Raw genomic sequence first — 14,368 nt, forward strand, 5'->3', positions numbered from 1 at the left:
CAAATAATCATGCAGGATGTTGCAGTACACTAGATAAGAGAGAGCGTGTGCTCTGAAGCAGGTTCACCTTTCTAAACCTTCACTGCCTACTGTCTGGCTTCTCTCTGGCCCTTCCCCTGATTATGAGGTGGTGTGGGTTCAACAAGGTCATGCAAGGTGATTTCATTGCATCTCCACCTTTCCCCTCTAGGAAGAAATAGCATGATCAGGCTCTGTCCAGGCATGTGATTAGTCCAAATACTTTCTGTGGCAAATCTCTTACGAAAATGAAGGCTGAAACAGCCCAATGCATTTTTGTTGTTGTTGCCATTAGTGTGTAATTGGTATATCTTCTTGTGAGAGGCACAAGCACTTGTGTTGTCCTGTGAAGCACCTATCCATTCCTATCCTGATGATTTGGCTCTGCCTTCCCAGAGTGTTGATGTGCAAGCCACTAACTGCTCTGCATACTCTGAAACCTGTTCATAGATACTTATTTCCACTGCTACAACTAAGCATTTGCTTTGATATTGTCATCATAGTTCATCCAGTTAATTTGCTGAAGTACTTCCTGGAAGATATTTTGCAAGAGCAGTTCACTTTATCTCAGGAATCTCCATCCAGTCCTCACTGCAGAGTCAGGTCTCAAAGCTGACTGAACTCCAGTCAGGAATCTGACACAGAGTAAGCTCTTTAACCGCTTGTACTTCTCCTTCCTCCTGTAGCTTTGTTAACAAACCTGTGTGTAAGTCGAGCTTGCACAAAACCCACAGATGTCCAAGTTAAAATCTGCCTTCATGTTTTCAGAGGACCACAAAAAGTAGTGCTGGAAGAAACATCCAGAGGTCATTCTGTCCTTCTTTCTGATCCAAAATAAGGTCAACTGTGCTTAATCTATTACTGAAGCTGGTTGCTTAAGCTGTTCTCAAAAGCAAATTGAAAGCTACGAAAATGAACTTGTTATAGTGTGAAACATCACTCCCTGCACTTGAAACAACAGCTTTTAGAAACTGGTTGAGCCCCATATGATTTGTGTGTTGCAGAAGGTATGTGACATGCATCTCAATTCTTGCTCAGACTTGATCAGAAGGTGCTTCCTGTGGCATTAGCAGCTTGGTAGAGAGAAATACTCTGGCCTGTAATTATCAAAATGACCATCATTTTATTTGAGCTGCCTTAATTAGTGCTTATAACAATCTCCAGTGCTTTCACAGTCAAGATTAAGTGACTTTTGGGTATCCCTGAGTTTGAAGGCATAATGTGAAACATCTTTAAGGCATGTGATTTGCAGGTCACACTGTGTATTTGGTACTACTGAAGGTTCTTGACCAGTTACTTCTGGCTGATTCTTATGTACTGGTTAGGAACCCACAGGCTGCTTGCTGAGGAAACACCTGCTCTTGTAATAGCCAAGGAGAGACAGAGGGTGGGAAATCCATCTGCATAATCTGGTGAGCATTAAACTAACCAAATCAAAAGCCAAGGAACTGACTTAATCTTCTGTGATCTTTTTCCCTGCCTCATGTGGAGGTAAGTTAAGGACACAGTTGCATCTCTCAATCTCAGGATATTATTGGGACTGGGCTCTAAATATTATGCATGAAAAGCAAATCTCTCACGTGTGGAATTAATAATTGGGGAGATGATGAGGACAGCTGAATGGACTTTTAAGTGCAAAACTGCATAGGGGCACTGACAAGCCCAATTCCCATTTCCTGCAGTGAAGTCAAGTGCAAACGCTTCATTCACAAGCCTTGAGGGGGTGGCATATTGTGTATAGCATGTGTACGTCTGCCAAGGCAGTGTTGGCTGATAAAGCAGTGCATCTGTCCTCAAGTTTTGATCTCAGATCCCTTGGGTTTGAAGAGAACATCTCTGCTGACATGGAGTTAGTAGGTCGTGAAAGCTACCTGAAGTTCAGTTCCTTTCTGGGGCTGTGATGGACAGGGAAGGCAAAGTAGGAGGAAAAGGAGGACATCCACTAGCTTTGTTTCTTTCAGAGAAGCCTGGAGGAGTGGTGATGTGGCCCTTGCTTTCTAAAACCATAGAATGAAATGGATACAATCTTATCTGACTTTATGTTGAGATACAGTGTGCTAAACCTCTCCTGCAGTTGTGAGAAAGTCCGTGCAAGACAATCATGAGCCTGCTGCTTCTCTGAGATGGGAGTAGCGTGTGGTGGCAAATCTGACCAAGCTTCCAGCTACTGCTGCTGTTGGAGAAAAAGGGACCAAGCATCTGCTTTGGAGGTTACAAGGCATCTACACAGGGTTGTGATGCAGTATGAGGATGCCTGCTCCAGCTGCCCTGCTGTCTCAGCATGGTTCTGGCTGCTGGCTCTATCCTACCTTGAGAAAGGCTCAGCGACTGCCTTTCAGGCTTGTGTGAGCAGCGCTGCTTCAGAGGTGCTGTTTCTCTGATGGACTAGCTAAGGAAAGCGTGGCCAGGTGCTGTCTGAGGCTCAGGGCTCTGCTGCAGGCTCACTGGGTGGCCCTGGGCAGGTCACTTCACCGCCATGTGAGGAGAAGCTTATGAGCTCCAGCTCTTTGAGGTGGAAACATAGTCTTACTGTGTGTCTACAGAGAGCTAAGTACTGTGGGATCTTGGTCTCTGCACAGTCTCCAAGTGCTACTGTAATGTAAATAATAATGTGGAGATAAAAATGAGGTCAAGGAACATCTCTTAAACTTGATAATTTTCCCTGATGGGAAGATGGATGTTGCTGTTTCTGGCTGGGCTGGAATTGCGCCAGTTTTTGATCAGTGTCCAAGCAGCCATGCAGAAATGCTATACCAAGGGGAAAAAAAAAGAGACTTGTTGGACTCACATGCTAACATAAAGCTTGCTACCTTCTAATTTTGCAATCAAAACAAATACCATCCTGTACTGCATGAAGAGCAGTAAGGGAGTGAGCCATCCGTTAGCTGTTGGGCACTGCCAAAGGAAGTGGCAGAGCCGTTAGCTGAAGCAGCGGGCTTACTGGCACCGTGCACACTTTATGGGGCTTTATAGCTTCTTTTAAAATAGTCTTCACCACTGCAGACAGTCTGTGGGCTGCATCAGCTGAGTAAAATGTTATCCTGCTAGTACAGGGAATTATTAACAGGTTTTCTCCATGCCAACTGTCTTTCCACTGACTGACCCATTCAAGCAACTCCATGAAGAAAAGGTTTCAGAAAAATCCTTCCAACCTAGCTGGGGTTTGTTTCTTGATGACTGGTTTGGCTGAGGGATGTGCCAAACCCTAGAGGCTTGCTGGATGCCACTCTGAGGTTGCAACATAGCACAAAAGGGCAGACTTAAATTCCAGAGAAGCAAAATTTCTTTGAGTTTGTGTTTGGGTTTTGCTTTTAGTTATTGTCTCAGACTAGGTTGAGTGAGAAGGAGAAATGCACAATGTGGGAAGGGGTGTACACTCGTCATTTGTGTCTGTAAGAGAGTTTACTTTATGTCTGTAATATCAAAACTGTACAGCCAGAAAAATCAGGAACAGCTTCTGTTACTTGAACGTTACAGGTCTGAGGAACAGGATAAGAGTAGTTAAATGCTGATGTTTTAGAAGTCACTTCTTCAGGGCTAAAAGAAGTCTGACCTTAGGCCCTCACTGGGAGATGCACATGATGTCTGTGCAAAAGGCTGCTTTTGGCAGTCCTCATTCCAGGCTTGTATAGTACCATGTACAGTGATGTACTGGTTCACAAATGAGCTCTCAAATAATTACTGATACTAATGCATTTTAGTATCAGCTGAAGTGCTGAAACCAGAGCTGTGTCAATATGATTCTACTTGTAGTTACAAGACAATTTGTGTACACTTGCTTGTTTTTTGTGTGTGAGTCTATTTAAGTGTCATGTTGGATGATTGGTAAATTGGGATGTCAGGTGGTCATGTCTCTCACTTTTCTCATTTGATAAATGAGGTCTGACAACTAGTAGGTTGATTTCTCAGGCAGGGCCGTGGCCTCTCTGAATTCAGTGTCATACACTTTTGGACATTTCCAAAGCATTTGCACTCTCAGCTTCCAGATTGCTCATGACCCTGCTTTTAAAAGTCTTAGAAAGAAGATCATTTTGAAACTTTATCAGTAAAGGAATGGATGTAGAAATGAAGTTGTAGCTTTAAAAGTCATGATCTGTTAGGAAAGCAGCCTCCTCAGCAGATGATGAGGAAGCTGATGGACCAAGGGTTAAAAGGGTGCAGTGAGGCATATGCACATTAAAACAGTATTTATGCCAAGAACAGATATTTCCAGTGCTGCTGAGGTAGCCCAGGTTGCTATTCCTGTCTTTCAGCAGCAGAATACAGCATTTAAATGACAGTACTGCTAAGAGTTCTGGGATTTGTAGCCACTTTTGGTTGTAACAAGCAATGAGTTGGAGCATGCAAGTTAAAAAGAGCATCAGCTGTCAGAGGACTAGCTGAGTTGGCTGTCGTGGTTCTGCCCCTCCTACTTTTGGTAATGTTCTTAATTAAAATCCTTTCTGAGTTATGTCATTGATGACTTACATGCTTCTCTTAGGTGGACTGTGTAAGCCTTGTTTAAGCTTGATGATCAGACCGTGTGCTTGAAGGGGAAGTGCATGTCCTAGAGAGTTTGCAGGCTGGCTGGGTGGAGGAGATGAAGGCAGAAAGGAACTGCCACTATCTCCCTGTCACAGATGAGGAGCTGTGGTGTGAAGATGCTGAGTGCCTTGGCTAAGCTCCAACAGGGAGTTGGGAAGAGGCAGGAGCTACCTCTGTGGTGTTTGAGTTACAGTTCTGGGATTTAATAAAAATGCATTTAAAAAGAAAAACCTTATGAAATGGAGTTGGAGAGGCAGGAGGACATCAGGAAATTCAAATGAAGAAAATAGTTGTGTTTAGCCTTAGGTTGTTTAAAGAGAAAACTTAAGTTACACTGTGTAGTTTCAAACTTGTGACTGAAATGCTCTATAGCAGTAGGAATTGCTCTCTGTGGATGTTTCATTTCCCATCAATCCTTGCATTGGATTCAGTTTGTTAATCAAGAAAACAGCAAACAAAATGCTTCAGTGGGGTCACCAGAGGCCTGCAGTCAGTATTGTATACTCAGATGATGGCTGTTGCTCAGGGGCCTTGGGGCCTGAAATCCATGCAGGGAGCTCCCAGGAGACTGAGTGGAACTTCCTAGTTATCTTTTTTCTTCTTTCCAAGTCTTCTCCTGTTTTCCCCCTTTGATCTGAAGATTGCATTTTGCAATATTTCTGCTGAGCTGATGGAACATCAAGAGAAGATGCTTCCCCAGTTTCTTCCAGATCTGAAATTCCTTGCCCAGAGGATCCCTCTTGGCTGCTTTGTGATCATCCTGCTTGGCCACAGCAGCACAGCCAGCATGAGATGAGAGAGGTGGGGAACAGAGACTAGTCCAGAGGCTTGATTCTGGATCAGTACTTGCCATATACATGGCACAAGAAAGTCTTCCTGTCCTCTCTGGTTTTTTCTGTGTCCTTTGGTCTTGGGAACGTAACTGGTTTTGTCTGTTCCTGCTCACATTAGCACACACACTCTCACAGAGATTTGTGCTAGGTTTTTAACAATATAATTTTCCTTAGAAGCACTCTAAAAAAGTAACTACACAATTAACTCTTAAAGAACCCCAAACAAATATGGTTTCTGCCAGGGACACCTGTGAGCCAACCAAGTTAGTCTATGGCAAAGTGTACCCAGTGGCTACAGCAGGCAGAACACTCAGGTGTCCCTGATGGCTGTGGCACCCTGAGCACCATCTGCTTTAGTGTGTTTCCCTGTGCCACAGTATCACCAGGGTGCCAGAGTGTTCTTCTAGTTGTGGAGCAGCATCTGGACTCCAGAACATAAATGCCTCTGCTACCTGGGCAAGCCCTAGAAGGCTGATATTTAACCAACGTCCGTTGCAGCTGCAGATCTGTTTGTGTTTGTACTCATCTGTTTTTGTAAAGTCTCCCCAAGTTAGGTATGTGTTTACTTTTTTCCATCATCTAATCATCAACTCAAAGGGTAAGTTGATGTTCTATATTTAGTCCAGATACTCAGTAGAGATGATTAGGGATGTATCAAAGAGGAGGGGTTTGTTTTTTCCTAGGATGTCTTACTGCTCTCTCATTCTTCCTATATTACTGCAGCTTCTGTCTCTGCTCACATTTCTCTATGCAACCAAGAAACATATGTCAGTGAGAGTATTTATGTGTCTTTCTGAACATACTTGAAATAATTTGCCTCCAGAAAGTGACTGTGGTCTGTTTGCCATGAGGAGAGTAGCTGCAGTCCTGATGTGAATTGAAATATCGAATGTTTATGGAAGATGACATAGCAAAGCTGTTTACCATATGGTTTACAAGACACAGTGATACTAGACCATGTTTTTTCCCTGCAATTTGCTGGGGAAAAAAACCCCCACAATAATGCAGTTTGTGTATTCTTCTGTATCTGTTACATGCCTTTAAGAGAGACCATGTCAGTGCTCTTTTAGCCAGGCCATGGGGTATAATACAATATTAATTATTATTCATATTGAGTCTGTATCTTGAGACCTCTGTATGAAACTGAGAACCCAGTCAAGTACATACAGTTAGGGACATGGAAAGACATTTGTGAGATTCAAAGTGCAGATCACTCCAAACTAGGATGTTTCTGGTGACACCTTTCATTCACCACTGTTCCCAGCACCTCCCTCTGCCCCTTCATTAATTTCTCTGGATCAAGGTCTTCTGACAGCTGTCATCTGCTCTTGATGATAAGATTTTAGACTAACTATTGCACCAGGGTAGAGGCTTGTAAGCTGTCTCAGTGCCAGCCAGTGTGGGTCTAGAGACAATGCACTTCAGTTTGCATGGAGCCGCAAGCGATGGATTTACTGGCTTGGATCAGCACTTTCATGGGAGTCTCTGCGTTACAATCTGTGTTCCCTAACGTATTCTTGTGCTGTCCCATGTGTTTTGTTTGCATGAAGATGCTCTCTGAGCCAGATCAAGCAAGAACTAGTCCTGTGAAGCTTACTGTCTCTCTGCAGGCTTTGAATTCAGGAATTGCAGTTCCACTGTCTCTTGGGTCTTTAATTGTGCCCATTATCAAGATGGTGTGTTACCCAGAGCGAAGCAGATGGGGTAGAGAGCCTGAGTTCAAACACTTATCAACAGCAGAAGTGTCTTCATATGCCTATTTAAAATACCTGTATTTACACTTTGTCCTCTTCCACTCATTTGCTCTAGGTTGTATGGTTGGACCCTGGAAATGGGATGTCAGTCCCATTCAGGGAGCATAAAGGAAGAAAGAAACTCTCCCAGTTGCTGCCACTGTGACAGCGAGTGAGAGCAAGAGCAGGAAGATGTCGACAGTCACATCAGCAATCCAGGCTCCTCAGGGCCCTGTGAACCCACCGCCCCCGGAGGTGTCCAATCCCAATAAGCCTGGCAGGAAGACCAACCAACTGCAATATATGCAAAATGTGGTGGTAAAGACCTTGTGGAAGCATCAGTTTGCTTGGCCTTTCTACCAACCTGTGGATGCAATTAAACTGAACTTGCCGGTACGTATCTGTTGCCTTGTGCTCCGTATTCTGTTCTTGGGAAGCTTTGTGTTGGTGAGATCCATTTTCTGATCGTTGCAGCAGGATGATTAGATTGCTTCAGGTTTTCCTTGGATGCTCTTAGGCTTGCTGAGTTAGATGATGTCTTTCAGAGATGGAGAGGTGCAGATCTCAGAAGGAGAATGTTTCTCACTTAGCAAAGGAAGAGAAGAGAGCACAGACAAGCTGTCCTAGAGCAACTGAAGCATAGTGCTTTGTTTGTGGCTTACCTCTGTTTACTTCTGTGTCTTTTCACCCCTTGTCCCACCTCTCCAATTTGAGAGTGTTGAAGGCCACCCTCTTCTGAGCATTTGGCATTGGGCTCAACATAACTTTCAGTAGGCTTTCCTGGATTTGTCACTGTCCTCAGCATCGAGGAAGACAGGAAAAGCTAGTTACCAAGAGCAATCAGAACACTTAACAGCTGTATCATATTTATTTAGATCTGTGTTACTTTCTCCCTTGTTTTTGTAGATTGGTTTCTCAGTGAGGCATTTTGAGGTGGTTTTTAGGGCAAGTTATCAGAAAATGTAAAAGAGTTGGAAGAACAGTTTTTCACATGTAGCCTGAATCAGCACAAGGCCAGCAGCCAACAGGGTTGCCTTTTCTGCCCTAGCATGCCTTACCTGGAAACACTAGTGCCTCAGATAGATCATGCTTGAGGACTGGACTGAGAGGGTGGCCAGTGGCTGTATGTGGCTTTGTGTGCAGCTGCAGCAACAGGGCTTGCTGATCTTCTCCACAATGAGAGGATTAGTGTATTACCTTGCATGCCTAGAGCACCTCCAGGCTAATCACAGGCTCAACAGATGCTTGAGACCAGCCCAGAGAGAAACTGGGTTAACATGTGAAAGCCTCAGAAAGTGTATTTTCCTCCACATGTTGCCCTTAGTGCCTTCCTCACCTCAAAAGCAGGTAATGTCCAAGTAGCTGTTTGTATGTCTTGTTTGGGCCTGTACTGGGAGGAGCTGAGTAAGACTGGTGGTTGTGGAAGGAGTTCTTGTGCTGTGTACTCAAGTTCGTAATAGTGGTAGACTAAAAGGCTGCAAATGAGCAAATAAATGCAAGCCATGGTGATAGTTACCATTTCCACTACAATTTGGGGTTGTGTTTGTTGGGAGGGGGAGTGAGGAGGAGGCTGGGACACGACTCTCAGGACATGTAACATCTTGCCTGTTTCTCCAACAGGATTATCACAAAATAATAAAAAACCCCATGGACATGGGGACGATCAAGAAGCGCCTGGAACACAACTATTACTGGAGTGCCAGTGAATGTATGCAGGACTTCAACACCATGTTTACAAACTGTTACATTTATAACAAGGTAAAAGAGCCCAGACAAGCCTTCAGCTGGGGCACTACCTAGATAAGACCCACCTTACAACTGTGTCCTGGTTTTGACTGCGGTAGAGTAAATTTTCTTCTTAGGAGCTGATACAGGGCTGTGTTTTGGGTTTGGTGTGAGAATCACGTTGATAACACAGTGGTGTGTTAGTTATTGCTGAGTAGTGCTTACCCTCAGTGAAGGACTTTTCAGTTTCCCATACACTGCCAAGTGAGGAGGTGCATAAGAAGCTGGGAGGGAGCATGGCCAGGACAGCTGACCTGAGCTAGCCAAAGGGATATACCATAGCTTAGGACGTCATGCCCAGTAGATAAACTGGGGGCAATTGGCTGGGAGGCACAGATCAGTGGTTGGGGATGGTCTGGGCGTCAGTCAGCCAGTGGTGAGCAGTTGCATTGTGCATCACTTGTCTTTCATTGGGTTTTCCTTCTCTTTCTCTCTTTTTGCTATATTTCATTATTATTATAGTTATATTTTACTGTTGTTATTTTACTTTAGTCATTACTCTGTTATTATCTCAACTTATGAGTTTTACTGGTTTTTTTCCCCAGTTCTCCTCTCCATCACACTGCAGGGGAGTAGTCAGTGAGTGCTTAGTTATGGGCTGAGGTTAAACCATGACAAAGTGTTACAGTGCAGGTTTTGAACAGGGCCAGCTCTGCTGTGCTCCAGGCTCTCCTTGCAGGGATTTGAAATGCCACTAATTGCAACCATGTTACTTGAAATGCACAGAGCTGTCTTTGTGCTGCATCTTTCTTCCCTCAGACTAGTTAAAGTGGCAAATATGCCCTTTAATTATAGGTAGATTCTCTTCAGGGGTTATGTAGCAAGCTTTTACTCCTCTTATTTTCAGTTAGGAATTCTTTGGTGAGCTGCAGCTCATGCATTGATTTGCAGGTGTTCTGTGGGATACCAGTACTCTGTTACATGGACTGTCTAGCAGGAAATAGCATCTCAGCAGCAGAGAGCAATTCAGTATAACTCTGTTCACTGCCTGTGTTTCATCCATATTTGCACACCTTTAGTTTGCTTATTGTTACTTTGGGTTTGGTTTGTTTGCTGTTTTGTTAGGTTATAAAAAGCCTCTGTCCTTTGTATGATGTTTTCTACAGTGGTTTGTCATCTTTGACCCTTACTGAAATAAACAAATGAATTAGATTGAGCCACAGAGTATGTGTTACACTCTTCTTCTGGACCTGCTGGCAAGCAGGAGAGGGCAGCTCATCTGTTCCAGTTTGCTGCTTCCGCGTTGTTGGACAGGATGCTAGTTACCAGACTCCACTGGAAGTCCTGATAACTGTCTGGATGCAGTGTACTTAGAGGCTATAGTTATGGCATGCTAGACCAGAATAGGAGAGCAGGGGGCAGGATGCAAGGAGGGAGTAGAGCTACTCTGTTGTTGGAGCTTGGGTACCATCATTTATTTGAAGGGCAGTGTCATTGGGGATTTCAAAGCTTGATCTTGAACCTCTCCACCTAATATGTGGATGACACAAGATGAGCTTGTATTCTTCTTTCTGCAGCCCACAGATGACATAGTCCTCATGGCACAAGCCCTGGAGAAGATATTTCTGCAGAAGGTTGCCCAGATGCCTCAGGAGGAAGTGGAATTATTACCCCCAGTTGCTAAAGGCAAAGGTCGCAAGCCGTCAGCCGGCACGCAGAGTGCAGGTATTGACCCCATTCAGTGACATTCAATGTTACAAGCCTGTTGCTGAGGCCTGACCCACCTTCCAAGCTGTCTGGCTCTGCAAATGGTAAAGAGGCTAGGAAGGGAGCATGCAGTCTAATGGTTAAAGCAGTGGAGAGGAAAGCGTGAGATGTCTAGGTAATGTTCACCCAGTGTTTCAGGTCTTGTCTGTCTTAAGGCCACTCTGCAATTGTCATACAAACATCTCACCATCTGTGAATTACCTTCCACACAGCACTTCAGTGAGGAAGGGCAACACTGTTCCTTCCTGTATGCAAAGAAGAAAGCAAGGCAAGAAGAGTCAAGGCAGTTAGACATGCCAATCTGCCAGAAGTGATAGACCATGGCACAGAATGCCTGTATAGACCTGGGTTTATCCAACTCACCCGAAGCCCTGGCAGGATTCTGATGCACCAGAGACTTGGACTCAAATCCTGCCAATCTCCTAAACCCATATATATAATACCTATAAAACCTGTATATATAGGATACATTTTTTCTTTTGCACATACAGTTGCAACATCACAGAATAAAGTTTGACCAATGGAAAGGATTTAAGTCATTGCAAAAGGCTGTGTAGGCCATTGCATATCAGTAGAAACCAAGTTTAGTTCAGCTTGCCTAGAGTTGATTTTAAATGGATTTAAGACTAAACCATCTGTAAGCATGGCAAAACAGTTCATAAAGGAGCTTGTGTGAGCTGAGTTAAGCTGTTGCAGTTTCTTTCCTGTAAACAAGGTCTAATTGTTGCTCTGGGAAAGTCAACTGTTCCTCTTTCTTTTCGCACATCACAGGTGCCAAATGGTGCTACAGCTTCATCCAAGCTCATAGAAATCTGTGGTGTGTCTTCCCAGCATCCTTTGATAAAAGCTGCTATAAAACATAGAAGGAGTATTGCTACTTTGGGTATTTGTTACTAGGCTTGTCCCCCTTAACCTTTACACTAGTAGGCAGTTCTTTAACAGTACAGGTCTAGCATAAGAGGCGTTTGCCTGGCTATCAGGAGATTTAGGCTCTACTCCCAGCTCTTGTTTCTTTCATTGTGTAACTTGTGGCAAATCTGGAGTGCTGTGGGCTCTTGGGTGTTTAGCTCCCTGACTGAGGTCTGTGCAGGGTGGCAGCTGCCCAAACAAGCTGTCTCCTTCCATTCCCTCTCCTTGAGCTCCTGTCCTTTTGTGGAGCACAGGGTAGCTCCGAGAGCACAAGAAGGGTGAAGACTGTCCCAGAGCAACACACACCCCACGTGTAAAGCTGGAAGTAATTTACTTGCATGTGGCCTAAAGCTTATGGAACAAGGACTTAGGTCAGTGATGCCCTTTTTTTGTTCATCCCTGGGTAAGGACACCAAGCAAATCACACTGTGTCCTTTGTGTTCTTCCCGTGGCCCTGGACTGGGGACACTTTGTTCCCAGTGTCGTGTCAGCACCTGTACCCATCAGTACATTGCAGTGCGTTCTCCCTTTGTCGTTTGAAAGGAGCGCAGCAAGCCGTGGCCGTGTCTTCCGTCTCCCCGCCGGCCCCGTTCCAGAACGTCCCTCCAGCCGTGTCTCAGACGCCCGTCATTGCTGCCACCCCTGTGCCAACCATCACCGCTAATGTCCCGCCTGTCACTGCCCCTCCCGCCGCTGCTCCCCCTCCGCCTGCCGCTCCGATAATGCCCGTGGTGCCTCCTACGCCACCGGTGGTCAAGGTAAATGGAGAACCCGACCCCTTTCTCTTCAGAAGGCAATAGTGCTGAGCAGTGCTTGGTTCTCATCCCCCCCTCCCACTGCTGGTTACCTGCGTCCCTTCTCTTCATGTTTGACTCCTCACCTCTCTGGCCGTCGTTGTCCATTCGGGGTGTGCTCAGACAAGTGCTTGCTGTCGAGTTCGAGAGGGCTGAGAAATGTTTTGCCAGTTTTACCTCAGTGCAGCTGAGGTGAACTGCTCTGACCCAGTTACAAGCTTTCATCTGACTGTAGCCAGTGCTGACTCTCCGTGAAACAGAAGGCGGTTGGAGACTTCCTCCGTTTGGCACCATGTCACCCAAAGCATCTCTTCTGTCTGTAACTGAGCCCCTGATTTTCCTGGGACTGTTCCTTTAAGGTTTGCAGGCTCCAGTGCCAGGAATGCTCCTCTCTGGCATAAACCAATTCAAGACAAGCCTGTCACTCCAGTTGGAGGAGGCCAATGTTGCCTGCAGGTTTTGGGTGCATGAGCTCTGTCTTCCTTACTGAATAATCTTCTGGGAGTTGGCACTGGTGTTTTCCTATTTACTATGTTAATTTATGGGTGAATGAAAATGTTGCTCTAAATAATTGGAATTTTCCTAGCAAGCTGGGTATTGCTTTAAAAATGATGAAAGCATAGCTCAGAGAAAGCTGGGGTTTTTTAAGTTGAGGGATTAACTGCAGCAGTATGGATGTTCTGTGATGAAGGTTGCTTGGGCAAGCATAGCCAGAGGATTGTTTTGCTTATTTAACCCTATAGTTTGGGAATTACTAGAGAATTTGTAAGTCAGACCTTCTTGCAACTAAGCTGTCCTCCTCAGAGGCCTGTCTCATACTTCAGTCTCTGTCCAAATGACTTGCTTCAGAGAATCAATTTAATTTTCAGACTCAGGGATGAACCCAGAAGTGATTTTGTCAAATACATGCAGCAAAATTAATTCTGCTTGGGATTTACTTAAGATTTCCCTTAGATTTCCCTAAGGAACGTTTTTCCCTGTTTTCTCTCTCTCTCTCTCTCTCTCCAAAGAAGTAAATCCTTCACAGAAGCACAAGAGAGAGCTGGCTGGACATTCACAGCTTGAATTTATGTGAGAGAGGTTTCATTTGCTTAAGGCAAAATCATTAAATTCTTGCTCTTGTCCATAATAAGCAATCTACCTCAGCACACCCACCGAGTGCAAGGGAGTGAGGGCTCACGGGTCTTTGGTGATTAATATGCTTTGGTTCAGAACTTATAGCCTGATCCTGCCACTGGGGACTCAGACATGTGGTTAAGTTACTGACACTTACTAAGTCACGATGCATCAGCTGAGCTGCAGTAATCGACTGGGCGCACTCCTTTCCCTTGGCAAACACGAGGTAAGAGTCCTTAGTTTAAATCTCAGTGAAATACATAGAGCTAACACGTTTTGCATCCTGTTTGGGGTTGGGTTGGAGAACGTGCAGATGGCTGGTTACTGTGGCTCAGATGACATGTGTTGTAGTCACTGAAGTGTGTTTTGAAGCCTCTAGTCACAAGTCCCATGTATCCCGGAGAAGTGATTGTATTTTCTGTCAAGAGCACAGGCAGATCTCAAAAATAAGGATGAGCTGTTGTAGGTTTCTGCTAGAGTAGCACAAGAGCTGGCCCACATCCTCATGAAATCTGTCCCATCTGCTGTTTCAGAAAAAGGGAGTGAAGAGGAAAGCGGACACGACGACCCCCACCACGTCGGCCATCACCGCCAGCCGCAGCGAGTCGCCCACGCCGCTCTCGGACCCCAAGCAGGCCAAAATCATCGCGCGGCGCGAGAGCGGCGGCCGGCCCATCAAACCACCAAAGAAGGACCTGGAAGATGGAGAGGTCCCCCAGCACGCAGGGAAGAAAGGCAAACTCTCTGAGCATCTCAAGTACTGTGACAGCATTCTCAAGGAGATGCTCTCGAAGAAGCATGCAGCCTATGCATGGCCCTTTTACAAGCCTGTTGATGCAGAGGCCTTGGAATTACATGACTATCACGATATTATCAAACACCCCATGGATCTCAGTACTGTTAAAGTACGTCCACATTTACCACCTCTTTTGCAGGGTGTCACAGCCCT

At 45.1% G+C, this 14,368-nt stretch overlaps 1 protein-coding gene across 2 annotated transcripts in view; it reads left to right on the plus strand.

The window, feature by feature from the left end:
• The window catches only part of BRD3 (bromodomain containing 3), a 45,452-nt gene that overhangs the window by 15,658 nt on the left and 15,426 nt on the right, over positions 1 to 14,368 (plus strand). For both annotated transcript variants that reach the window (XM_062011290.1, XM_062011289.1), the window contains 5 exons: positions 7,185 to 7,501; positions 8,729 to 8,866; positions 10,411 to 10,558; positions 12,053 to 12,267; positions 13,953 to 14,324. In XM_062011290.1, coding sequence (XP_061867274.1) covers positions 7,301 to 7,501; positions 8,729 to 8,866; positions 10,411 to 10,558; positions 12,053 to 12,267; positions 13,953 to 14,324 — 1,074 coding nt within the window. In that variant the 5' untranslated portion in view covers positions 7,185 to 7,300. The remainder of the gene's footprint in view (positions 1 to 7,184; positions 7,502 to 8,728; positions 8,867 to 10,410; positions 10,559 to 12,052; positions 12,268 to 13,952; positions 14,325 to 14,368) is intronic.

The sequence above is a fragment of the Colius striatus genome, chromosome 19 (assembly GCF_028858725.1).
Source record: "Colius striatus isolate bColStr4 chromosome 19, bColStr4.1.hap1, whole genome shotgun sequence".
NCBI classification, from domain to species: Eukaryota; Metazoa; Chordata; class Aves; order Coliiformes; family Coliidae; genus Colius; species Colius striatus.